The sequence below is a fragment of the Choloepus didactylus genome, chromosome 12, assembly GCF_015220235.1.
Source record: "Choloepus didactylus isolate mChoDid1 chromosome 12, mChoDid1.pri, whole genome shotgun sequence".
NCBI lineage: Eukaryota > Metazoa > Chordata > Mammalia > Pilosa > Megalonychidae > Choloepus > Choloepus didactylus.
This window is the reverse complement of record NC_051318.1, coordinates 21,547,388-21,573,719: the sequence shown is the minus strand read 5'-3', so window position 1 is coordinate 21,573,719 and position 26,332 is coordinate 21,547,388. Positions and strand designations below refer to the sequence as shown.

The window sequence follows — 26,332 nt, the reverse complement described above, 5'->3', positions numbered from 1 at the left end:
TTTCCAGAATGGTGGCTACCTTACAACTAATTATTAATTTTTTAAGCAGAAATCACACATTTTGTAGACCAGTGAGAATTTATTTTATCTAGGATCTTCAATTGGCAACATCAGATATGTTTTGGAAAAGTCTTAATTTGAGAGCACTAAAGAAAGCTAATCCAGAATCCAATGTAGTTAGCTATCAGTTGCAGCAGTCTTTTGAAAGAAATTTGGATTTCCTCTTGAAATCCAAGCTGAAGTCAAATAATTTTGTTGTGGAATAATGTCACTGTAACATTCCTCCTATGTTCAATAAACTAGATTTGCCACAAAGAAAAAAAAAAAAACAACAACAACAAGGGGGGAAAGGCAGTTAAAATTATTTGGAAATGTAAAAATATTTTCTAACTCTTGAATTTAAGAGGACATTTCATTGGAAATTCAAATATATTTAGAACCAGATGGAAATAGTACATGGCAGAGCTCATGAGTGCAACTGAAGTGCTGTTTAGTTTGCTGTTTATAGCCTAACTGCATTTAATGTTTTTATGACAGTAAGTTAAGCATTTAAAGAAGCTAAAGCAGAATATAACCCAAAGAAAAAAATGTGAAGATTTCTTATTCTTTTGTGATTGAGAAGAAAATAATAAAAATCAAAGCAAGTGAAAACAAAACAAATAAACAAAATAAAAACCATGTTCCTTGAAAAATCTATTAAAATTGCCAATTTATAGGAAAACTGAAGAACTTCACTACAGATATAAGAAAAGGAGATTTTAAAATGGGAGAACCATTGTGAACTTTCTGCCAATAAATTTGAAAACAGATAAAATAGAAATTTTCTTTAAAAAAACAAATTTTTAAAATTGATTAAGGAGAATAAAATATTTGGGTATATGAATAACAATGAAATTGAATTACAGCTTAAAAAAAAAACTCATCCCCTAACAGATACCAAGTCCAGATGATTTTATAGGTTTGTCTATACCTTTTAGGTAAATATCATCTACAAAAATATTTATGCAGACTGTTTCAAAGACTATAAAATGAGATAAAGCAACTCAACAAATTTATGAAGCTAGCTTACCCCTAGCTCCCAAACCTGCCAAAGACAATATATAAAAAAAGTTATGAACATAAAGGCAAAAATTCTAGGTGAAATACAATCAAAGAAAACCCAACTATGTGTTAAAAACAAAAAATAATACATTCTAACCAAGTAAGTTTGTCCCAGGAATGCAAAGATGGCTCAATATCAGAATATTTATTCCTATAATTTACCATATTAAAAAAGGTAAAGAAAACAAATAACCAGCTTAACAGATATAGAAAAAACAATTCAATTTTTATTCAACATTCATTTATAACAGTATGATGCTAGCCAACCTGTAGTAGAAGAAAATAACTTTAGCCTAATAAAGTATATCTAACAAAATCTTCACAGCAAAAATGCAGACTATCTAAATAATCTAGCATCATTCCCATTGAAGTCAAAACAACAGGATTGCCCTCCACTGTTCAAAATTATTTACTGGAAGTACTAGTATAACACAACAACAAAGAAAGGAAATGAAGCAATCATGTAGAAAATCCAGGAAAATTCACAATTTATTGGAACTAATAAAGAGTCCACAAGATGAACCCACAAGAAGTCATGAACATTCCTAGCACTACCAAATTGGAAAATACTATATTAACATGAGAGAGGACAGCCCTAGCTTGGCCTGCTGGCTTTCCCTGGGACCCACAAATAATCCTGTGCTCAGGACCAGGTGTGGGGCCTGCCAGGTAAAACAATCCCCTCGTGGATAAGGGGACTGCCAGTACATTCGTCCCCTATTGCCCTGAGCATATGTAAGCACTCACTGGAGACGGTCTGATTCTGGTGAGCATGTTTTATATCATCCAGCTCACACCCAGGTGGGATATCTGTCCCTGGCAGGGAAGGAGCAGGGTCTCTCCACTTCATCACACACACACAAGAGGGCTGCTATGTGTAGAACATCTCCCTGCGTTGGCCACGGATGAGACTGCCTGGCCATAAGGACCTGACACCCACTAGAGAAGTTGACCTTGCTCTTTCTCTTCTCTGTGTGCATAAAATGTCTTTCCACCAGAGCCTGTGTACCTTGTGCTTTTGCTGGTGACCCTGACACCTCTATAGGAGTGGGTTGACGTCTCTTTAGGTGTCTCTCCTTCTGACTGACATTAACATCAACCAACATGATAAAGTACTGGAAATAAATGTATCAAAAGGTATTCAAGAACTTTATGATAACAAAATCATCAAACTGTAGAAGGTCATAAATGAAGACCTAAATAAATGGAGATTTTTATGGATGGGAAGATTTGATGTCACCAAAATTTCTCAAATAATCAGGCAATTATTGATAGTAACAATTAGCAATTCCAAAAGGTGATCAATAAAACACAGTAGCCTCTAAAGGCTGATTCTTCTATTTTGGATGGTAGAGCAGGCCCTCCTGGAAAGAGTTGGACTTGGTAACGTCTGACAGAAGAGAAGGCCCTGGGCCTTCAGCCTTTTTTCAATTAGCAGAGTTGGTGTCTCTAATCTCCACCAGTTCACATAACGGCTAACTTTCCAAAAGGCGCCAGCCCAGGCCCACTCAGGGTTGGCGCTCACTGGGCCTGCTTAAGCGGCCGGACTCCTGGGTGGGCCAGGCCAGGGGGCCTGGGACTGCTCCAGGTTTAGCACTGGAAGTCCCACATCTCAAGAAACCCCTCAGTCCTGAGCAAACCAGGAAGGTTGGTCCCCCTAGCTCGTGGCCTGGGCACAGGAGAGCAGTGGGGGAATAAGAGCCCACTGGTGGTGCCATCTGCAGTAGAAACTGAGGGGCTTGGACCTCAGCCATCGTGGGCAGAGTCTCTTCCTTCTGGGATTGCTTTTTGGCTCATCTACATCTTGCCTTTACCTGAAGAAAACCAGACTTCTCAGGCAACACCCTTCAGAGGCCAAGAAGGGCCTAAGTGCTGCCGCTTCTGTGGTTTTTCCTCAAAACGTTTACATTCACACCTGAAATCTACTCTTCTTTTATTGTTACTACTATGGGGTATTATTTTTCATGTAATGTAAATATGTTTTCCCAACTTATGGACTTACTCCGAATTCTACATTATATTTGAAGTATATACTCCCAGACTGATGTATTTTAATAGATCAGTTTCAGAACAAGAAACCCTTTTGCTTTGAAGAAGCAGGAATAATTGATGTACCTCGTACCCTAAAAGGATGCCCCTGGGGCCCTTGCATTGTTCCTCTTTTCAGCCTCCCCTTCTAGCACCTTGTTTTGCGCCAGAGATTTTATGAACAGCTTTTATAAACTCCACTGGCGTCTCCTTCACCCCCCACCTCCCTCCCCCATCCCTTCCTCTCTTGGTCTTTGAAGTGGAGAACTTTGGCCGAGCAGTCCCCATCTGGAATGTCAACAGACAGTGACCAACACCACTGAGCTTTCATCATGGTTTCCCATTCCCACAGGCTCGCCTTTCTCTGCTGCTTGCTTGGGTTTCAGCGATCTCTGACTGCAGGTAGGTCTTGAGAGCTTTTTTCCCCCATATAAACCCCCTGTATAAGCAGAGGGGCAGCCAGGCTGTTGGCAGCACATTGGGCCATCTGGGACCTTCCGAGTTCCTTCCAAAACCTTCCAAAATCTCTCCTTGTTTTTGACATTCCTGTTCACCAAGAGCATCTGCTAGCGGCCCCCATTTATTTGCTCTAAGTCTTCCCTTCCAGAAAACAAACAATCCCTGGGCACTTGCCATGCACTGGAGGAAAAGCTGATCTTGAATGGTGTCGATTTGGGTGGAATTCCTTTTCAAAAGAATTTTCAGGAGCTGGTGGTGCTTTCCCGGCCTCTCTCTGAGGACTTGCCACAACGAAGTTGGATCACACATACAGAATTTGGGGACAGTTTGAGAGTGAGACACGGTGGCGTCCTATATGCTTTCTGGGCTACCGGCAGTGTGGCAGGAGTCGGCTCCCGGCTCAGCTGCTCTAGGCTTCTCTAGGACAGTGTCAGGGACAGCTGGGTGGGGACCCTGGATTCCACTGCTTGCTGCTTCATCACTGCCGTGCAATCTCGGCCACTCAACTTCTTTAGGCCTTGGTTCCTTCGTTCAGAAAATTTCACCTTCCCTGCCCTCTCGCAGGGTGAGCAGAGGAAACGGGGACAGTGCTTTATGCACTGGGAATTCTTGCAGGCGTCCGCAGTTACTGTCATCATTATAATGAATTTCAAGAACTCACTGACCAGCTGTGATCGCTTAAACCCTGGAAATAAGCTGGCAAACACTTGGCTTCAAACTCTGGTTCCAGTCGTTCTTCAAATTCCCTGGCAAGAAATCAGGATTCGATCTGAGTGGCTGGGGTCTGCCGGCCCCTCCTGTGGTTCCCACGTGTGTCCAGGGGAGCGGTTCCTGCTGGGGAGGGGTGGGGATGGGGGCTGCAGATCAGCCCCCCTCAGGCGCAGGGAAATATTAGCAGCAGTGACTGGCGATGTGCCTTTTCTTTTTTGTTCTTTTCTATCCTTTCCAAATCCTCTACAATAATCAGGTATAAATTTTTTCTTTTCAGAATTGTCTCTGATTCTCTGAAAGCTTTTTTGATGCAAATTTGTTTCCATCCAAGGGGTACATTATTTTGCTATTAGTAGCCATCCACTCGTTAGTTTTATTCAAAATTAGTTCCTCGAGGACGGCATGTGGAATTTTTTACTTTTTCCTGTAGCCTTTGTGCTCAAAACAAGTATGTGCTCCATAAGTATGTGTCAAATGATTAAAAAAGAGTGAGAATGAGCGAGTGAATGCAGTCACCCCGTGAAAGAGTGGAAGACACACGTCTCTAGCGGCAGGAAGGGAGCTGCGATTCAGGGCCCTGAGCGGCCCGGGCCATCCAGAGTGGCTGCTGGGGCCACGTGGGTCTCTACCGCCACCCCCTGCCCAGGGGAATCTCCCATCTGGATGCTGCGTCCACCTCCTCTCACCTCCTTAGAACCTCCATTCTTCGATTTTCCTCTGCCTGTATAGATCTCCTTGCAAGCCAGATCTATTCCCCAGGAATACAGACATGCTAAAATCTAATTTGAAGAAAAGAAATAACAAGAAAAGAAAAAAGATTCAGCCTCCCTTAACCCTGTATGCCCCAGTAGCTGCCAACTTCTCTTCCTCTCCCTTCCCTTCGTTTTTACCCTGTAATCTGGCTTCCATCCCCACCATTCCCCTGAGGCTACCCATGCTAAACTAACCGAGAACTTTCCACTGACTGAATCTCCTGGATGGTTTTCAGCCTTATCTCACGCTGAGATGAGGAGGGGGAAATCCCCACAGTCCTTGCTGGGAGGTTTTAGTTGGTGAACTGGAAGGAGAGAACTGATCAGGTTTAACTGGAAAGCAATCAGAGTTCCGAAAGAGCTGGAAAGAATGGGGTCCAAAGTAAAGCTAAAGGGACTATTAGGCTTGAATGGAGAAGAGGAATTTCCAGCCCTTCCCCTGCATCCTGCTGCCTCAGCTGTCCCCTGTGTTAGCTGCAGCCTCCGGCCTCGACCCCCACCTCCATTCTGCACACAAGCCGTGCGTCCCGCTGCTTCTGAACTTGCATTCTCAAATGCATATCCAATCAGGACACTCCTCCCCAATAAAAATCCTCCAAGTCATCTATTCAACAAATATTAACTGAATTAATCTAAAAGCCAGACACTGGTCCAGGTATAAGGATACAGCAGACAACCTAGCTGCCGTACTTGCAGAACCTAAAGTGGTGCCTTGCATTCTTGTGGGCAGAGACAGACAAGAATCCATAGTATGAGTAAAGCATAAAAGGTCAGTTGGTGATAAGCGCTGTAAAGGCAGATATAGGGGATGGCATGGGAGTAAGGTGGAGGTTTGCCATGGGCTTCCCCAAATAGAATAAAGGCAGGGATCCCTCCCTCCCAGCTCGGTGCCTTTGCTCACCCCACCAGAGCCCCGACACAGCCTGGCATAATTATTCAGCTGCTCCTTCTCCTCTCCAACTCCACAAAAGCGGAAAGGCTGCCTGTCAGCCCTGTGTCTCTATGACCAAGTGTACAATTGATGCTTAATACATGTCTATTGAATGTAAGACTAGGAAGGAAGCTTCTGGAAGGAAGATAAAAGAACCCAAAAAATTAAGGTGTGTTTTGATTCTGCAAGTTATACGTTTCCTATATTGATTGTGTACATTTTGGAATCTTTTAATCCCCAAAGTTATATGTTTCCTATGCTGATTGTGCACATTTTGGAATCTTTTAATCCCTAAAGTTAACATTTCACTGTGTATACTTTCAATAAATTATATTTATACATATGTTCATATATGTTTTGTTTACATTAAAAGGGATTACACAATAATATAGTTTTTTTTTTTCACTTAGTACATCTTCTTCAGCATTATATTTCATGGTGGCATTGACTAGCATTATTTTGTTGTTTCTGATTATTATTATACATAGCTCTCCTTATGCCTACTGTTTTGTTCATGCCTCTTATGATTTCCTTAGGATAAATTCCTAGACATAAAATTACCTGGTCAAAAGGTGTTGGTGTTTTAAATTATAATTTAATAAACATATTGTCATATACTTGTACTTAAAGGTTGTACCATGTTACATCTCACCAACCACGCATGAGAAGGTGCACCCAAATTTTGAATTTGTTCAGGCCTGTAGAAGAGTCGTTCACTTCCAGGCCTAATCCCATGGGGGACCAGCCCCCAGCCCACCTTCTGAACTAAATATGCAAGAAGGAAGAGGCTGCCCTAACTCAGGGGAGGCAGGAACCCTTTTTGATTCCTGTTACTAGACGGGAAAATATCAGCATGAGTGATTTGCCATTTGCGTGTGGCAGGTTACTAAGCATTTCACAGGATTTTCATCTCTCAGTCTTCATAAACCAGGAAGATGCCCACAGTGTCCTGCACAGACAAAGGCGAGCCAACACGTTCTGGGAAGAACTCAGGCCGGGGTCCCTGGAGAGAGAGTGCAAAGAGGAACAGTGTTCCTTTGAGGAAGCCAGGGAGATCTTCAAGAACCCCGAGAGGACCGTAAGTACATTGTCCAAAGGGGGATGTCCTTCTGCTCAGTGTAGTTCTCTGGGGTTGTGGGATGGGGCCTGTTGTAGTCTTCCTGGTTGCCAAAACAAATACCAGGCAATGGGTTGACTTAAACAATAGGAATTTATTGGCTCACAGTTTTGAGCCCAGGAGACGTCCCAAATCATGGTGTCATTAAGGTGATGCTTCCTCCTAGAAGACTGTAGTGTTCTGGGCTGGCTTTGCTGCCACTGGTGATGTACATGGTGGCTTCTCCTGGCTTCTTGGTTCTGTTGACTTCCAGCCTCTGGCTTTTCTCTGTGGCTTTTTCTCTCTGTGTGTACCTTCCTGTAAGGCTTTCAGCTTTAGGATTAGGACCTATCCTGGGCCACACCTTATCTGAAGTAACCTCTTCAAAAGTCCCTATTTACAAGAATTGACCCCACAGGAATGAGTAAGTTTAAGAACATGTTTTTCTGGGGTACATAGCTCCCAATCACCACAAGGCTTCATCTAGCTCCAGGACGCTCCAATCTCTTGGAGTCTGTGCTTCTCCGTCACAGGTGAGCACGTAGGCGGCTCCATGTGCTCAGACCCTCCCTGTCTGGGTGACATTTCCTTCCACAAGATGACTGCATTTTCTTTCTCAGAGTTCCTTCAGTGATCCATACCCCTCCCCATTTCCAGAGCCATCCTCTGTTGCACACACTCTCCCCTACTCTCTGCCCACCCAGCATCCTAATTTCTGCACCAGGATAGAATTCAGAAAGCACACAATATATGTGTACATTGTCTTCCCAAAGAAGATCCCCCCAAATAGCCTAAAGGACTCAGGAATCCAGGGCTGTCTACGCAACACAAAAGTGCTGCTGACACAACAGACATCTTGAGAAACTGATCTGGAAGAGCCTCTCTCTGCCTTCCCTACCTGGGTGGGCACCTCCAGAGGGAAAAATTGTCTGAGGCATCAACAGACGTAGGCGAGCCAATGTACTTTTGGTTACTTTGAACCTGTGCTTAAAGTTATCTTCATTTTGTTTTCACTTACTAAAAGATGCATATTTAAATTGTGTCACATCCCTATGAACCCTTTTACCAGGAGTGTAGGCTAGTAGGTAGTTTGTATGCCACTTAATTTTTCAAAGCATTTTCAACATTTCTCATCTCATTTTGTTCTCACAGCAACCCTGGGAGGTATAAGTTCAATTAGCCAAAAGATGCCTCAGGAATAAATTTTATTTATGGAGCACTTTGCAGTTTATAAAATGCTCTTTATATGCATCATCTCATTTGCTCCTCACATTAACCCATGTATAATCACCCACACTCCTCAGAGGAGAAAATGGAGGCTCAGAGAGCTTATATGTCTTGTCCAAGTTGCACAGCTTGTAGAAGGCAGAGTCAGGGATAAAACCCAGATATTCCAATGGGTCAGGGAAATGCATGGCCTCTGGTTGCCTTACAGGATTCTGAGAGGGAGGGAAAAAAGATTAATAAAACCTGTTGCCTCCCTGTAGATGACCCCACCTCTCCTGAGCCCATCACAAAGGGCCCCAAATCAGAAGCCTCCACCTCACCCTACCCCTGATCCAAAGTCGTGAATTCAGAGACTCGTCAGTTCATTCCATGGATACAATAAATGTTTGCTGCTAGTGAGCATGCATCTCACATGGTTTCCTCTCTTGTTTCCTCAGAAGCAGTTCTGGGTGACTTACAAGGGTGAGTAGGAGAATGGCCCATTTTGATCCCACCCCCACCAAGTCCCGTCTCTTCCACATGCTAACACCAGCTCGGCCCACAGATGGAAACCAGTGTGCGTCAAATCCGTGCCAGAATGGGGGTTCCTGCGTGGATGAGTTCCAGTCTTACATTTGCTTCTGCCTTCCTGATTTCAATGGCCGGAACTGTGAGACAAGTAAGGCCCTGCTTCCCATCCCACAGTTGGCAGAGAAGGGGCCCCTGGGGGCTGATGGGAGGCAGCCTGACAGACTGAGCTGCTCGACAAACAACCAACGGTCAGGTATAGGGACAGGTCCAGCCTGGGCCTCGAGCCCTGGTAGGACATTGACCCTAGGGGACCACGAAGTCTCCTTCCAACTCGAGAGCCTCAGATCTTCTTAGAAGAAAACTGCCCCTCCCTGCCGCTGGGGAATGGCCGTCCACCAGGGCTGGCTTTCTTTAACCCGGACGATGGTGCCTGTTCAAGCTGTCCCCTTCCTGTTCTCAGACAAAAACAGCCAGCTGCTCTGTCTGAATGAGAATGGGGGCTGCGAACAGTACTGCCACAACGACGTGGAGGCCCAGCGCTCCTGCAGCTGTCATGAGGGGTACACCCTCCTGGACGATGGCATGTCCTGTGAGCCCACAGGTAATGGTCCTCGGGCTCCTCTCCCTGGGGCTGTTTTGCCTCATTAGCTGTTTACAGTTTTCCATTTGCCGGATGAGCCAGGCATCAATTCCCATTCTCCTGAAAGTTACATTAGCTAGCTCAAAGCTGAGAAGGGGGTGGCCAGCACTCACTAGAACCTTCTCGTTGCTGGTCACTTAGAGGCAGGGAGAAGGACTGAGGGTCGGGATGGCCACTCCCAGGCCCCACAGCAAGCGTGGTCAGGAGTTGCAGTGGATAGTTAAGAAGAGCCAGGACGGAACATCAGCCAACCCCAGCCCCCCTGGAAGTACCTCCCTGAAAGGTTCTTAAGCCACTGGCTCCCTTCTGGGGCAGGCCCAGAGGATCAAAAAAAAGAGATCTTCCATCTCATTCTAATTGCACACGTATGGAATTCCAGAGACTCTTGGGACATCTGCCATGGTTTCTTGAATCCAGTATTTCCATACCCAGTGTCCATAATTTTTGCTGCACAATTCTGGAAACAAAAACCTTTTCAAAGGCAAGCATTTTTAGGAAAATGCAAATTTTCTCCAAACTAACCTCAGACCAACTGGGGCTGCATTTCAAAGGCTGGGGTACTCCGTATTAGTTGTATCTTTTCAGAGATGGATATACCAAGTCCAGTCTAAAAAGCCTGAAATTTAGCTCACCACTTTTTTTTTTTCCACACCCAAGGACTTTATTGGAGTTGCAGGGGGGGTCGGGGAGAGCGAGGTCAAAACAGTGGTACAATTTTCACGATGTTGATTAATCTTTAGATTTGGAATATTATTCACCCATCAGTAAATTCAATCAACACATTCTCCCCTTGAAAAATTAGCAGAAAATTAGTTTCAGAAGTAGGACCCTCTGTTCTCTCCAAAACCAGCCTCCCGCCCCATCTCTTCATCTAGCAACTTTGACAAGAGCTTCTCCACCCCGGCTCCACCCTCCGTCAGCCAGGCCCAGCAGAGGGCCTTGAACATGGCAGCATTCAGGGTCCCTGGCAGTGAAGGGGAGCCCCGCCGTCCTCCACCCCTTGCCCTGGAGGCCCCCCGACAAGTGTCTTGAAGCAGCAGCTCGGTGCTGGCCAAAGAGGCCAAGAGCCATGCCTCAGGCCCTCGGGGTACAGATGCTTCTCAACCCTTTTACGCACAAGCACCTTCATCCTTCCTAAATCCCTGTGTCTTGGTGGCTTTTGTTTCCTGCAGTTGAATATCCGTGTGGAAAAATACCTGTTCTGGAAGGAAATGACAACACCTCCCGAGGCCGAATTGTGGGCGGCAAGGTGTGTCCCAAAGGGGAGTGTCCGTGGCAGGTAAGACTTCCCCGACACGACAGGGATGCTGAGAGCCGTGGTTTCCATCCCTGATGTTCTTCTGGCTTCGAGATCCCCAGGCCCTAAGGTGGTTGGAGCCTTTTGAGCGAGAGCTAATCAGCGGCCCTCAGAGAGAAAATCAGCAGGCCAGCCACGGAACACACCAGGGCACAAGTCATCCTGGCTCATGAGCAAAGTGTTTAAATGGTTTTCCTCCTTATTTTGAATTTCACACATCCTTGGTGGTTAATGATAATAATAGTACCACTATTTAATGGTTTCTATGTGCCAATCCATGAACCTATAATGTCTCATTTAATCCTCGTACCACCTCATCACAAAGTATTTATTTCCATTTTACAGATGAGGAAACTGAGGCCACACACCTCATAAATGACAGAGGCAGAATTTGAACCCAGGGCAGCCAACTCCAAAGCTCCATTGTACCATTTGCGTCTGAAAGCTGAGATTTTTTTAATCCACACAAAATCCGCCAGTTATGAAGGAAACTAGTTTTTCCTCCCTTTGGGCAGTCAAAGCTTTCCTCCCTTGTTTGGCTGGATCTGTGGAACAGGGGCTGCTCAGGGCAGCTCCTTCAGGGGACCTCTCTGCAAATCCACCCTTTGCATCCGGTCCACCACAGGCCCAGGCTGCAGTAGACACCCTCAGTCCTTGGTCCTCATCATCCAGCAGCATTGGCACCAGCTGGGCACTCACTAAGGATGCAGGTTCTTGGGCCCCATCCAGACCCCTGAACCAGAATCTGCATTTAATGAGACACCCAGGTGACTCATGGGCTCATTAAAGTTTGAGAAGCGCTGCTCAGCCTAGAACATTCAAAATCAGGTCTGAATTCTAAATCAGTGGCTCCCTTTTTTTTTTTTTTTTAATCATCATTTTATTGAGATATATTCACATACCATGCAGTCATACAGAACAAATTGTACTTTCGATTGTTTACAGTACCATTACATAGTTGTACATTCAGTGGCTCCCTTTTAAACTCTTATCATTACTTCTTTCATTCTATGACACCCTGAGTTAAAAAGGTAAGAATTTTTAAAAAATAAAGATAAACGTACAATTGTTCTGTAAGGAAATTTGAGGAACACACGTCAGTCCTTGACAGGACACCTGAGGTAGAGTAAACCAGGGGCAGAGGATAGCTCCGTTTCTCTCGTTTCTCCTCAGGAATGTTGTCTGGATAGCTATTGTGTTCTCTTCTAAACCAATTTCTCTAAATTTCCCATTTCTGGCTGGGCTTGTGGCATCACACCCTGCTCTGCCCTGGGCTCACCTTACCCCGTTCGTCTTGCTGCTCAATGAGCCAGTTGTCCACACAGCCTGATCCCGCTTCACCTTCCACGCCTCAGGCAGCCATGGCAGTCGGAGGGGTGGGCTTTCCGACCTTAGCGGCTGACAGGGCCTTGGAGGGGCCAGCAGGAATCTGGGCCCACTCCTCAGCTTTGCAGGACCTGAAGGTTGATTTGATTGACATTCCCCAGGTTTTTGGTGTTCATGGGAGTAATCTGAACCGAACATATCCAATGGGACTTAGGTATTAACAGAATCCCCCAGTAATTCATCTACAAGGCTTTGCGGGGCAGAGACTGGGTATGCAGACGGGCATCTGTCGTAGCAGTGGTGAGAGGCATTCGGATCAGCCCGTGTGGTGTAATTGCAATAACCGCTGCTCGCTGAGAGCTGGGCACATGTGCCAGGCCCCAGGCCAAGAGGTCACATCTCATTTAGGGTCATTCTATCCTCACCACAATCCCACGTGGCAGGTACAACTATCATACCCATTTTACAGATCAGATGAGGAAAATGAAGCCCGGAATGATTAACTATTGTGGGATTTGAACTGGGGTAGCTCACCTCCACACTTAAAATGACACTAAACAGCTTCTCCAGAGACAGGGCTGCAGAGCTACAGTCGCTACTCTGTTTAGATTTTCAGGTTCCTTGCATCGTGCAAGGAGAGGTCTTCTGCTCTGAGCTGCAGGTAGCTCTTCCCATACATCATGTGACAAGTTTATTGTGCCGTTTTTATTTTTTTTTTTCCCTCTGAAGGACCCAATAGTTCCAAGATCTTGGTGAGGAGAGAAGTTGCCTCATTGGCACCACTTTGTTCTGGTGTCCACAACTTGGGAAAATTAGGCCTGATGAAGATTGCTTTGACTCCATTTTAAATCTCTTTTCTCCCTGGCAAACTATACTCAATTTTCAACATCTTTTCTCTCTGGCAAATTAGGAGAGCTGATGGCAGTGCACACACACACACACACAATGATCCATCAAAAATCAAACCAAGACTGTATTGGTTCTCATCTGTTTCACCCTCAGTCATGGAGACGCAGTCTCTTCCCTAGGGTTCCCTCTGGCCTTAAAATTCCTGACCACCCAGAGGCCAGCCTGGCTGAGGATGTCCACCTCCCGGTTCCCCTCATTGTGGGAGAATCATCCCCACAAGAAAATGACTCCATTTATTCAAGGATCCAGCTCAGCAGTATCCTTCTTGCTTTTAGGGGGGAAAAAGAAGAAAACAAAAAGAAACATTTATTGAAGGTCTTTATGTGCAAAGAACTATGCTAAGTGCTTTACATGTGTTATTTAATTTAATCCTCACAACTCTTTGGAGTATAATGCTTTGCATGCAAAATGAGGGTGTGCTGGGTTAAACACGAAAACACTGGGGAAGGTAGACATGGAATCCAACACCAGTATTTCTATTGTCAGGCCAGTATACTTGAACTTCCAGTTCCCTGAAGAGGTCTCAGCCAGATGTGGGGGAAATTGCCTGTTTGAGCCGATTTTGAAGCAGAGGTCCACGACTTTGCACATGGAGGGATTGCCAAAGATTCCAGGATTTCAGAAATAAAGCATTTAAGTATCAGCTAGAGCCTAAGGATATGTGGGAAAGGTGAGAAATCAAGGAAAGGATACAAATAGCCTAACCTTCCACTGTGTTTTGCCCTGGCCCAGGCTATGTTAAAGCTGAATGGGGAGCTGCTGTGTGGGGGGACCCTGCTTGATGCCACCTGGGTGGTCTCCGCAGCCCACTGTTTTGACAGATTCAACCTAAGACACATGAAGAATTTAACAGTGGTGTTGGGTACGTATTGTACTTATCTCCTTCTGACTTAAAAGCAGTTCTTGAATGATACTGATCAAGGGGTAAGATTCTGGGCATCAAACGATCATCAACTATCAACTTCCATGACCTGATCAACTTCTCCACAGAGAGAAGCCTCCAGCCAGGTTCCCACCAGTGTGGCCACTGCCCTCTCAGCCTCTTTCCCACTCCCCAACAAAATACAGAACAGAGCTAGGGGATGGATGCTACTCTATGCCCACCTCACTGTGGTGCCATCGGTGGGGCAAGGCCTTTCTTTGTGGGTTTTTGGGCAAGAGGAGAACCTGGGACAAGATGAGGACAGATGAGATGGGTCAGGGCCTGTCTGGGAAGAGCTATGGAGAGGTTTCAGGACCCCTTTCTCCTCATGCCACCCACCCACAGCTGCCCAGGGCCCAATACGCCTTCCTCACTTGCCTTTAATCCCACAAGTTCCAGAGTCACACCACAATTCACGCTCTTCCCCACGTGATCCCAGCAGCTCCTGGAAAGGACAGCTGCCACGTGGGGAAGGGTCTGCTTGAGTCGTCCCTTAATGTTGGGAGGAGGGTTCACCTACCTATTCCAAAAGGAGACCTCCAACACTTTCCCAATTCTGAAAATGGAGTATTTTTCCCATTTCATCACAACCTATGACCAGAGGGACAAAATAAGAGAGCAAGGACACAACAGCAGTGCAAACATTTTAGGCAGAGAGGATTCTGTCAAAAGTTAGCACGCGTGTGAACGGTCTCAGTTTCTTTTCAGGTGAGCATAACTTGCGTGAAGAAGACGGCCATGAACAGGAACGGCGAGTTGCTCAAATCATAATCCCTGACAAGTATATTTCAGGCAAGACCAACCACGACATCGCCCTGCTCCTCCTGAGGAGACCGGTGAACTTCACCGACCACGTGGTGCCCCTCTGTCTGCCTGACAAGAAGTTCTCTGAGCAAACGCTGGCCTATATCCGGTTCTCCACCGTGAGCGGCTGGGGGCAGCTTCTCCACGGAGGTGTCACGGCCCTGGAGCTCATGACCATAGACGTGCCCAGACTGATGACCCAGGACTGTAAGGAGCAGACGCGGAGGACTGCAAACTCCCCAGTGGTGACAGAAAACATGTTCTGTGCCGGCTACCTGGACGGGACCAAGGACTCCTGCAAGGGTGACAGCGGAGGCCCCCACGCCACCAAGTACCACAACACGTGGTACCTGACGGGGATCGTCAGCTGGGGCGAGGGCTGTGCGGCCGTAGGCCACGTTGGGGTGTACACCAGGGTGTCTCAGTACATCGAATGGCTGAGGAGGATCATGAACTCGAAACCGAGCCCAGGCCATGTCCTGCGGGCCCCTCTTCCCTAGCTGCTCACCCTCTGCCCTAGGGATCAATTTCCATGTGGAAATAAAGTTGCTGCTGCTTGGAGTTGTCTGTATCAAATCCCATAAATTCTTCTGTAGTTCTTGGAGTGGGAGAAAAGGAGAGGGAGGGAAAAATAGAGAAATAGAGATTGACAGAGGTAGAGAAAGACAGAAGAAGAGAAACAGAGCCAAGAGAGGGAGAGAATAGAGAGGATGAGAGAGGGCAAGAGGAGAGACAAAGAAACAGAGATTCTGAAGAGATTGGGAGGCACACAGAGCAATAAGAGAGACTCAGAGACTCAAAGAGACTAAGCAACTTTGGAGTGGTTGAGATAGGAAAGTTTATGTCGTATTTATGTTTCCACGATACATATACAACTAAAAAAAAGCAACTAAAGAGACAATGGCAATTAAATGCAATACATGATCCTGGACTGGTTCTAATAATGGGGAGAAAAGGCACATAAGGACATTACTGACATATATGCAAAAATAAACCATGAACTTTGTATCAAACTCTTGAACTTTATAACTGTACTTAAGGGGTTTCTATAACGGAATATCCTTGTTCTTAAAAGCACATGTAAGTATCGTCTGTTCAAGGAGCATTATGTATTCAACCCACTCTCAAAGGTTTAGCCAATAGACAGACAATAGATAGGTAGATGATAGATAGATGATATAGATAGATAGATGATAGATGATAGATAGATGATAGATAGATAGATAGATAGATATAGATAGATAGATAGGTAGATGATAGATAGATAGAAAGATATGGCAAACGTGACAAAATGCGACCTCATTGTGGGGTGTGTATTTGGAGGATCTGGGAGCAGAGACGTGGGTGGACACTTGCACACTGGTGTTTGTGGAGGCAGTGTTCATGATTTGCAATGGGTGGAGGTGGCCTAAAGGTACACTGACTGAGTAACAGAATGGTGAACTGTGGTGTGTGCATACAATGGAATATGGAGCAACTAAGAGAAGGGGTGAAGCTATGAGACACCCAATGAGATGAATGGATCCTGTAGACAGCATGTTGGGTGAAGTACACCAGAAACCAAGGCAAACACTATAATGCCTCACCAATATGGACTAACTACAATGTGTAAACTCAGAATTAAATCTTAGAGCACAACCAAATAGGGAAATGATTATTGTAATGGTCCCTAGATTGTAAGCTCTTACAGCAGTCAAATCTATTCCTGAACTGTAATGGCTATCTCCAAACTCTGAGATGTTGATCCCTTAATTATGACCTGATTGGTCTCTGGAACAGCGGGTATCTGTGTTATACCTGAAACTCAGAGCTAGAGCTCGGCAGATAGGAATATCAGTATTTACACATACAGCAACTGTTAAAAAAAAAAAAGCTGAAACAGAGCCCAGACTTCAATTAGAGATATGGATAAAGCAAATCTGGTCAAGACTAGAGGAAATCGGGCCAAAGGGTAAAGGTTGAAACTGACTGTGTTCAAACTTCAACTTCCATGTGAGACCAAGGGAAGAGGTGTTTATTTGGTGTAGGATCTATATTTTCTAAACAATATAACTTTTACAGTCAGTTTGTTCGAACATTACCATTACATGGAACTTTGAATAGGAAGTGAAATACGGTGGGTATGTATAGATTAGAATGAAATAGCAACACATCCTAAAGTAATTTGGGTGGAGAATAAAAATATATATTCGGGCCCCCCCTGAAGAGCTGGGTGAGGATGCAGAGGTGTTGGACTTCCTCACCTGGCTTGTTGCTGATGTTCTCACAAACATAGGGGACTGACGGCTTGATGTGCTGAGCCCTCTGTCTTGGGGCTGGCCCCTATGAAGCTTGTTGCTGCAAGGGGATGCTAACGCTGCTTATAATTGTGCCTGAGAGTCTCCCCGAGTGCCTCTTTGTTGCTCAGATGTGGCCCTCGCTCTCTAACTAAGCCACCTTGGCGGGTGACTTTGCTGCCCTCCCCCCTACATGGGACCTGACTCCCAGGGGTGTAACTCTCCCTGGCAACTCAGAATATGACTCCCAGGGATGAATCTGGACCCGGCTTTGTGGGATTGAGAACACCTTCTTGACCAAAAGGGGGATGTGAAATGAAATGAAACAGAGCTTCAGTGGCTGAGAGATTTCAAATGGAGTCAAGAGGTCACTCTGGTGGACATTCTTACACACTACATAGATAGCACTTTTTGGGTTTTAATATATCGGAATAGCTAGAAGTAAATACCTGAAACTACCAAACTCCAACCCAGTAGTCTTGACTCTTAAAGACAATTGTATAACAGTGTAGCTTACAATTGGGTGACAGTGTGATTGTGAAAACCCTGTGGATTGTACTCCCTTTATCCAGTGTATGGATGGATGAGTAGAAAAATGGGGACAAAACCTAAATGAAAAATAGGGTGGGATGGGGGGGGGGTGATACGTGTTTTTTATTTTATTTTATTTTATTGTATGTTTATTCTGATTCTGATTCTTTCTGGTGTAAGGAAAATGTTCAAAAATAGATTGGGGTGATAAATGCACAACTATAAGATGGTACTGTGAATAGTTGTACACCATGGATGACTGTATGGTATGTGAATATTTCTCAATAAAACTGAATTTAAAAAAATGAAAACAAAAAAAAACTTAAGTTAAACAAAAGGAAGAGACACACTGAGAAGGAAATAGAAAGATGAGGGAGAGAGGAACTCAGAGAGGTAGAGGCAGACAGATGGGCACTGGGACTGATAGATGGATAGATAGTAGAGAGTCCCCGCATGCTTTCACAGAAAAGAACATCTTCCAGGAGTGACACCATGCCTTGTCCTATCTATTTCCTCCCCAGCTGACTCACATTTGCATGAGTTCTGCTGATGATTTGGTTGTTGCTCCATCTCTAGAGATGAAAGCACTGCAGTACACGAGCACTGGTATATGTTATTTTCTGAAGGTTGTTTTTTAACTTTTATTTTTTCTTTGTTATACAAGTAGTTCATCTTCATTTTAGATAAATTAGAAACATCACCCATAATCTCACCATGTAGAGGTAACCATCGCTATCATTTTGACTTTTTTCTATATGTGTATTTTTTAATACAAAATGAACAACTCACACTCTGCGTATTGCTTTCACTTGCTTTCCCCACTTAACCATAAATGGCGAAATCTTCTCAATCCATTGTTTGTGGTTGCCTGATATTCCACTGGATTGTCTATAATTTATATAATTGAGAGCCTGTTGTTAAGCACCAAGTTTTTTTCTTTCACAATTATCAACGCTCTTGAAATTAACTTTTTTATATGCAAGCTTTTTGTTGTTGTTTATTTGTTTTGATCTGATTATTTTTTTCTTCTTTTTATTATTGGAGAAGTTGAAGGTTTACAAAAAAATTGTGCAGCAAATACAGAGTTCCCTTATACTGCCCCTCCCCTCACCCACATACACTGTTTTTCCTATTACTAACACTATGCATTTGTGCACAAATAATAATGTTAAGAAACAATATTATTTAATTATACTATTAATTATAGTCCATCATTTCTATTGGGGTTCACTGTGTTGAACATATGTTATTTTAAATTTTTATTCAAGTAAGATATATACAATTAAAATTTTCCTCTTTCAACCACTTTAGAATAGATAATTCAGTAGTGTTAATTACATTCATAACATTGTGCTACCGTCACCACCATCCATTACCAAAACTTTTCCATCACCCCAAACAGAAACTCTGTACTGATTAAGTGTGAACTCCTCTTTCCCACACCCACCTCAGCCCTGTTCATCTGTATCCTAGTTTCTGAATTTACTTATTTGAAATTTTTTTATATCAGTGAGATGATGCTATATTTGTCCTTTTGTGTCTGGATTACTTCACTCAATATGATGCTTCAAGCTTTACCCATGTTGTCACATGTATCAGGACTTCGTTCCTTTTTCCAGCTGAATAATATTCCATTGTGTGTGTATACCACATTTTGATTATCCATTCTTCCACTGATGGACAGTTGGGTTGCTTCCATCTATTGGCAGTTGTGAATAATGTCACTATGAACATCAGTGTGCAAATATCTGTTCAATTCCCTGTTTTCAATACTTTTTGGTATATTTGTACTGGTGAGACTGCCAGGACATACTGGTACTTTGATACTTAGATTTCTGAGGAACCACCAAACTGCCATCCACAGTAGCTGCACCATTTTACATTCCTACCAACAATGAATGAGTGTTCCTTTTTCTCCACATTCTCTCAAACACTTATTATTTTTCATTTTTTAGATAGTAGCCATACTAGTGGGTGTGAAATGTTATCTCGTGGTTTTCATTTGCATTTTCCTAATGGCTAATGATGTGGAGTATCTTTTCATGTGCTTTTTGGCCATTTGTGTATCTTCTTTGGAGAAAGATCTATTCAAGTCTTTTCCCATTTTTAAACTGGATTGTTCATCTTTTTGTTGTTGAGTTGTAGGATTTCTTTATATATTCTGAGTATTAAACCCTTATCAGATGGCTGGTATCCATATATTTTCTCCCATTCTGTAGGTTTTCTTTATACTTTCATGACGAAGTCCTTTGATGCACAAAGTTTTTAACTTTGATGAATGCCCATTTATCTATTGTTTCTTTTGTCCCTTGTGCTTTTGGTGTCAAGTCTAAGAAACCATTGCCTAACACTATGTCCTGAAGATGTTTCCCTATTTTCTTCTGGGAGTTTTATTCTTTGGGTTTTTATATTTAGGTCTTTGCTCCATTTTAAATTAATATTTATATATGCTGTGAGGTAGGATTCCACCTTCATTCTTTTGCACATAGATTTCCAATTCCTAGCATCATTTGTTGAAGAGACTTTTCTTTCCCCATTGAGTGAACTGGACACTGTGTAAAAACTCAAATGGCCATAGATATGAGGATTTATTTTGCACTCTCAATTAGATGCCATTGGTCTATATGTCTGTTCTTGTGCTAGTATCATCGCTATTTTGATTACTATAGCTTTGTAATGATAAATCAGGAATTGTGAGTCCTCCAACTTTGTTCATTTTCAAGATGGTTTTGGCTATTTTGGCCCCTTCCCCTTCCATATAAATCTGATGATTGGCTTTTCCATTTATGCAAAGAAGGCTGTTGGAATTTTTATTGGGATTGTATTGACTCTGTAAATTACTTTAGGTAGAATAGACATCTTAATAATATTTAGCCATCCAACCCATAAACACAGAATGTCCTGCCATTCAGTTAGGTCTTCTTTAATTTCCTTTTTTTTTTTTTCCCCCTTTTTAAGCAATGTTTTGTAGTCATCCAAAACATCCAAAACAACCTTAGTTAAATTTATCCTTAGATATTTCTTTTAGCTGCTATAAAGGGATTTTTTCTTGATTTCCTCCTCAGACAGTTCATTGTTAGTGTATGGAAACACTACTGATTTTTGCATTTTGATCTTTTTCCCTACCACCTTTATTAGTTCTAGTAGCTTTGTTGTAGATTTTTCAGGATTTTCTATATGAAGGATCATGTCATCCGCAAATAGGGAAAGCTTTACTTCTTTCTTTTCAGTTTGGATGCTTTTTATTTCTTTTTCATACCTAACTGTTCTGGCTAGAATGTTCAGTGCAATGTTGAATAGCAATGGTGACAGTGGGCATCCTTGTGTTGTTCCCGGCCTTGGGGGGAAAGCTTTCAGTCTTTAACCATTGAGAATGAAGTTAGCAGTGGTTTTTTTCATATGCGCTCTTTATCATATTGAGGAATGTTCCTTCTATTCCTGGTTTTCTAAGTGTTTTTATCAAGAAGGGGTGCCAGTTTTTGTAAAATGCCTTTTCTATGTCAATTGAGATGATCGTGTGGCATTTTCGTTTTATTATTGTGTTGTATTACGTTAATTAATTTTCTTACATTGAATGACACTTGCATACCGGGAATAATCCCACCTGATCATGGTGTATAACTCTATTGATGTGCTGTTGGATTTGGTTTGCTCATATTTTGTTGAGGATTTTTGCATCTGTATTCATGAAGGATGTTGGTCTGTAATTTTCTTTTATTGTGTTATCTTTATCTGACTTAGGTATGAGGATGATGGTCTCACAGAATGAGTTAGGAAGTGTTCCTTCCTCTTCTATTTTTTGGAAAAGTTTGAGCAAGATTCATGTTAATTATTTTTTTTAACATTTTTTTATTGTGAAATATAACGTATATACAGAAAAGTGATAACTTTCAAAGTACAATTTAACAAGCAGTTCTAGAGCAAATTTCAAAAAATGTTATGGGTTACATTTCCACCATTGGATTTATTTCCTTCTAGCTGTTCTAATACCTTAGAAACTAAAATACATATTTATATAAAGATTCAGCATTCATAATCCTTTATGAAATCCTATCATGTCTGTTGCTAACCTTCTCCCTCTCATTTGATCACTGTCTCAGTCTTCAGGGATATCTGGACAGTGATCACCCTAACTTGTTCATATTGAAAAGGGGTGTTGACATTATGGGGAAAGGGGATGCATCTGGCTGATGTTCTTGAGGAGGCTGTTGCCTCTGGGTTTGGGGACTTATCTGGCATAGGAACACTCTGGAGAAGTTAAGTTTCTGAGAAATGAACTTAGTGAAACTTTTACAGAGTCTCTGATAGGCACCTTGGTATTCTTCAGGATTTTAAGGACTACTGCTGATTTGGGCTTGGCATGCTGTGGCCATTTGGAATATCTAGCTGAAGCTTGCCTAAGAGTAACCTCCAGTATGGCCTCTTAACTGTATTTGAAATCTCTTAGCCATGAAATTTATTTTGTTACCTTTCTTTTCCCCCTTTTGGTCAAGAAGGCACTCTGAATCCCTCAATGCCAGAGTCAGGCTCATTCCTGGGAGTCATATACTACATCACCAGGAAAACTCATTCATCTGGGGGGTCAAGATCAAGGCCTGACTTTTAAGTAGGGGGTTCCCAATTTCACATAGCATATATTCTGTCTAAGATAAACAATGTTTCACCCCATCTTCACTTAGTTGTACAATCATCACTCTTAATTTTAAACAACTATCATAACCCAAAACACCCCAAAGCTCTTTTCACCCCCTAATTATTTATCCCTAATGTTAGTGTGGTACTAATAAGGTATTCCTCTTAAGTGTAGTTCATAGTATGAGATAGGTATTTTTTTTCCATATGCCACTCTGTTGTTAACTCTTTGTACCAGTGTTATACCTTAGAAGTAGATCATGCAAGCTATGCTAACTCTTGCAGTATTTGGTAAAATTCACCAGTAAAGCCATCTGATCCTGAGCTTTTCTTTGTTGGGAGGTTTTTGATGACAGATTCAATCTCTACTTGTTTCCTGGTTTGTTGAGATAGTCTATTCCTTCTTTTTTTAATTTAAAATTTATTTTTTCCTGTAATTTTATTAAGATATAGTCACATACCATACAGTCATCCAAAGTGTGCAATCAATTGTTCACAGTCTATTTCTTCTTGAGTCAATGTAGGTAGTTTGTGTGTTTCTGGGAATTTGTCCATTTCGTCTGGCTTATCTACTCCACTGGCATACATTACTCATAGCATCCTCCTATAATCCTTTGTATTTCTGTGGGGCTGGTAGTAATATCTTCCCTTTCATTTCTGATTTTACTTATTTGCATCCTCTTTCTTTTTTTCTTTGTCAGTCTAGCTAAGTGTTGATTTTATTGACCTTTTCAAAGAACCAACTTTTGGTTTTGTTAGTTCTCTCTATTGTTTTTTTACTCTCTGTTTCATTTATCTCCATTCTAAATTTTGTTATTTCCTTCCTACTGCTTGTCTGGGTTGAGTTTGCTCTTCTTTTCCAAGATCTTCCAGTTGTGAGATAAGAACTCTGATTTGAGATGTTTCTTCTTTTTTAGTGTAGGCATTTAGAGCTATACATTTCCTCTCAGCTAGTCCTTTGCTGCATCTCATAGATTTTGGTATGTTGTGTTTTCATTTTCATTTTCCTGAGGATATTTCCCAAATTCCCTTATGATTTCTTCTTTAACTCAGTGATTCTTTGAAAGTGCATTATTTATCTCCCACATTTTCATGAATTTTCCAGTTCTCCCTTTGTTATTGATTTCTACCTTCATTCCACTGTGGTTGGAGAAGATACACTGTATGATTTCAATATTTTTTAATTTTTTGAGACTTGTGTTGTGACCTAACATATTGTCCATCCTGGAGATTGATCCATGTACCCTCAAGAAGAATGTGTATACTGCTGCTGTTGAATGAAGTGTTTTATATATGTCTGTTAGGGCTAGTTGATTTATATTATTGTACAAATCATCTATGTCCTTATTGGTCTGCTGTCTAGATGCTCCCTCCATTATTGAAAGTGGTGTATTGAAGTCTACTATTAATATAGAACCACCTACTCCTCCCTTCAATTCTGTCAATATTTGTTTCATATATTTTGAGGCTCTGCCATTAAAGTGCATATATATTTATAACTGTTATGTCTTCTTGCTGAATTGACCCCTTTATCAGTATATAGTGACCTTTTTTTGTCCCTCATAACAGTTTTGACTTCAAGTCTATTTTATTTGATATTGCTATAGCTACCCCAGCTCTCTTTTGTTTACTATCTGCATGGTATATATATTTTTCCATCATTTTACTTTCAATCTACTTGTGTCTTTGAATTAAAGGTGAGTTTCTTCTAAGCAGCATATACTTGAGTCATGATTTTTTATCCATTCTCCCAATCCTTGCCCTTTGACTGGAAAGTTTAAACCATTTACATTTAAAGTAACTACTGATAATGCAGGACTTTCTTCTGCTAGTTTGCTATTTGGTCTTTGCAAATCTTATAGCTTTTTTGTCCCTCAATTATTTGATTAATGCCTACTTTCATATTTATCTGATTTTTTATTGTATTGTTTTGAGTTCCCTCTCATTTCTTTCTGTATATATTTTTTATCTATTTCCTTTATGGTCACCATGAAGCTTAAATTTAGCATCCTAAATCTATAACAATCTTACTTGACTTGATACCAACTAAACTTCAACAGCATATGCATACATTGTTCTTATATCCTCCATCCTGCACACCTTTTTGTTGTTCTCCTTACAAATTATATCTTTATACATTGTATGTCAAAAGCCATAGATTAATCATTAATTTTTATGCATTTGCATTTTAGAACCTGTAAGAAGTAAAAATTGGAGTAACGTAACAAAAATACAATGCAATGATTCTTGGCATTCCTACTTACCTGTATGGTTACCCTACCATTGGTTTTTATTTCTTTATGCCACTTTGATCCACTGTCTGGTGCGCTTTCCTTTTAATCTGAAGAACTCCTTTTAGCACTGCTTGTAGGACAGGTCCAGTGGCAATGAACAACCTTAGCCTTTGTTTATCTGGGAATATCTTAACCTCTCTCTCATTTGTGACAGATAGCCTCACCAAATATAAAATTCTTGGTTGGCAATTGCTTTCTTTCAGAACTTTAAATATTTTGTCCCATTACCTTCTTGCTTCCATGGTTTCTAATGAGAAATTGGCACCTAATCCTATTGAGACTTCCTTAGAGATGGCACAATGCTTTTCTCTTGCAGTTTTTAGTGCTCTCTCCTTGTCCTTGGCATTTGACAGTTTGACTACTATGTGTCTGGGCATGGTTCTCTTCAAGTATACCCTGTTTGTGGTTCATTGAGTTTCTCAAATGTGCATATTCATGTCTTTTGTTAAATTTGGGAAGTTTTCTGCCATTATCTCTTTGAATATTCCTTTTGCCCCTTTCTCTCTTCTCATTCTGGGACTCTCATAATGCATATATTGCTACACTTGATGGTGTCTCATGAGTCTGTTAGGATTTTCACAGGAAAAGAACCAAACAGAAATGAGCCTCCATAGATTCTGCAAAGACCATTAGTGTTATGCAAATGTCCGTGGGCTCCTCCATATGTCCAGCCTCCCTGGCAGTAGGGTTGAGTCCATGTGGGAGAACCAATAGGATGTGGGTTTCAGATGTAAGCCTTAAAAAGCTTCCCATGCAGTCCAGCCTTCTCTTCTGCTGCAGCAACCTTGGCAGCCTCACGTCAGAGAAAGACTTTGCATAAGTGAGACATACACCTTTATTCTGTCAAGCCACTGAGATTTCAGGGGTTATTTGTGCCCTCCACCTAGTCTAGCCTACCTAATACAGTTTGTGATGCAAAATCATCAGTCCAGGAGAAGTGATGTCTATGTTTCCCACACATCTGCCTCCACTTCCCTGAATTAGCCATGCAGCCTGAGGAAAGCCTTATCCAGCAGCCACTCCTTGCAAAGGGCAATGCAGAAAGAAGAAAGCACCTCTCAACTTCAGGCTTATTTGTTCTGTGGTCAACAGATAACAGGGGACTTCCAGAAGAGAAGTTATCTCCTGGCAGGCTAAGGAGTTATTCCTCCCAGAGTTATGTGTAGGAAGCCTGCTGTTCAGGTAACCAGGTAGATGCAAGAGATTCACAAGACACAGGCTCTGCCTCCCAAGAGCTTCTAATATTTTGGGGAGTGGAAGAGGGAGGAGGGGTACAAGGCTAAAGACAGGAGAAGCACAGATAACAGAACATTCTGGGATGGAGCCCCCTCTGTGGAGCCCTGTGTGGCCACGTACACCCAGGTATTAAGTGATATCACCTGGGTGATGAGGTCCCCTGAGAGAAAGGACCATTTCAGACTGAGGAACAAACATTAGTGTTTGCAGTGAAAAGACTTGGATTCAAATCCCACATCCACCACAGACAGCCTTGGGCTAATGTTTAACCCTCTCTTTAAACGTCAATTTGTGTTCTGGAAAAAGAAAAAAGATGAGAAAAGTCATACTTGCCTTTTATCATTGTTGTAAGTGTTAAATAAGAGTTAGACATAAACATGTCTGAAAACTATAAAATGAGCATAAAGCAATGCTTTTACCCCTTTTTAGGACAAAAAGTACCCATGCCCACAGCAAGCCCTCACGCTGTATGCTGACTGATGAAGACAAGGGTGCCATGCACCATTCTCTGGGGTTACCAGATTCTGAAACAGGACGGCAAAGGCGAGTGCTGGCCAAAATGACTGTAATCGGAGCCAAGCTGCCTGATCTCACCAAGAGGCCCCACGCTCCAATCGGGAGGCTGGATAAGCAGAAGGACAACAAAGCCA

The 26,332-nt window shown here is 42.4% G+C and overlaps 1 protein-coding gene across 1 annotated transcript; it reads left to right on the top strand.

Annotated features, from left to right (window-relative positions):
- Positions 1–3,392: 3,392 nt before the first annotated feature.
- F7 (coagulation factor VII) lies at positions 3,393–15,274 on the top strand. Its single transcript, XM_037800561.1, has 8 exons — positions 3,393–3,531; positions 6,900–7,060; positions 8,743–8,767; positions 8,850–8,963; positions 9,276–9,416; positions 10,628–10,734; positions 13,720–13,849; positions 14,618–15,274. The coding sequence occupies exons 1-8, from the start codon at positions 3,462–3,464 to the stop codon at positions 15,211–15,213; spliced, it is 1,344 nt and encodes a 447-aa protein (XP_037656489.1). The 5' UTR covers positions 3,393–3,461; the 3' UTR covers positions 15,214–15,274.
- The last annotated feature ends 11,058 nt before the right edge of the window (positions 15,275–26,332 follow it).

Bases quoted from the DNA above. Each gene is read 5' to 3' on its own strand.
- F7 (XM_037800561.1), top strand. From the start codon at position 3,462: ATGGTTTCCCATTCCCACAGGCTCGCCTTTCTCTGCTGCTTGCTTGGG. The intron at 3,532-6,899 runs GTAGGTCTTGAG...TTCATCTCTCAG, and splicing joins TCAGCGATCTCTGACTGCAG to TCTTCATAAACCAGGAAGAT. The intron at 13,850-14,617 runs GTACGTATTGTA...GTTTCTTTTCAG, and splicing joins GAATTTAACAGTGGTGTTGG to GTGAGCATAACTTGCGTGAA.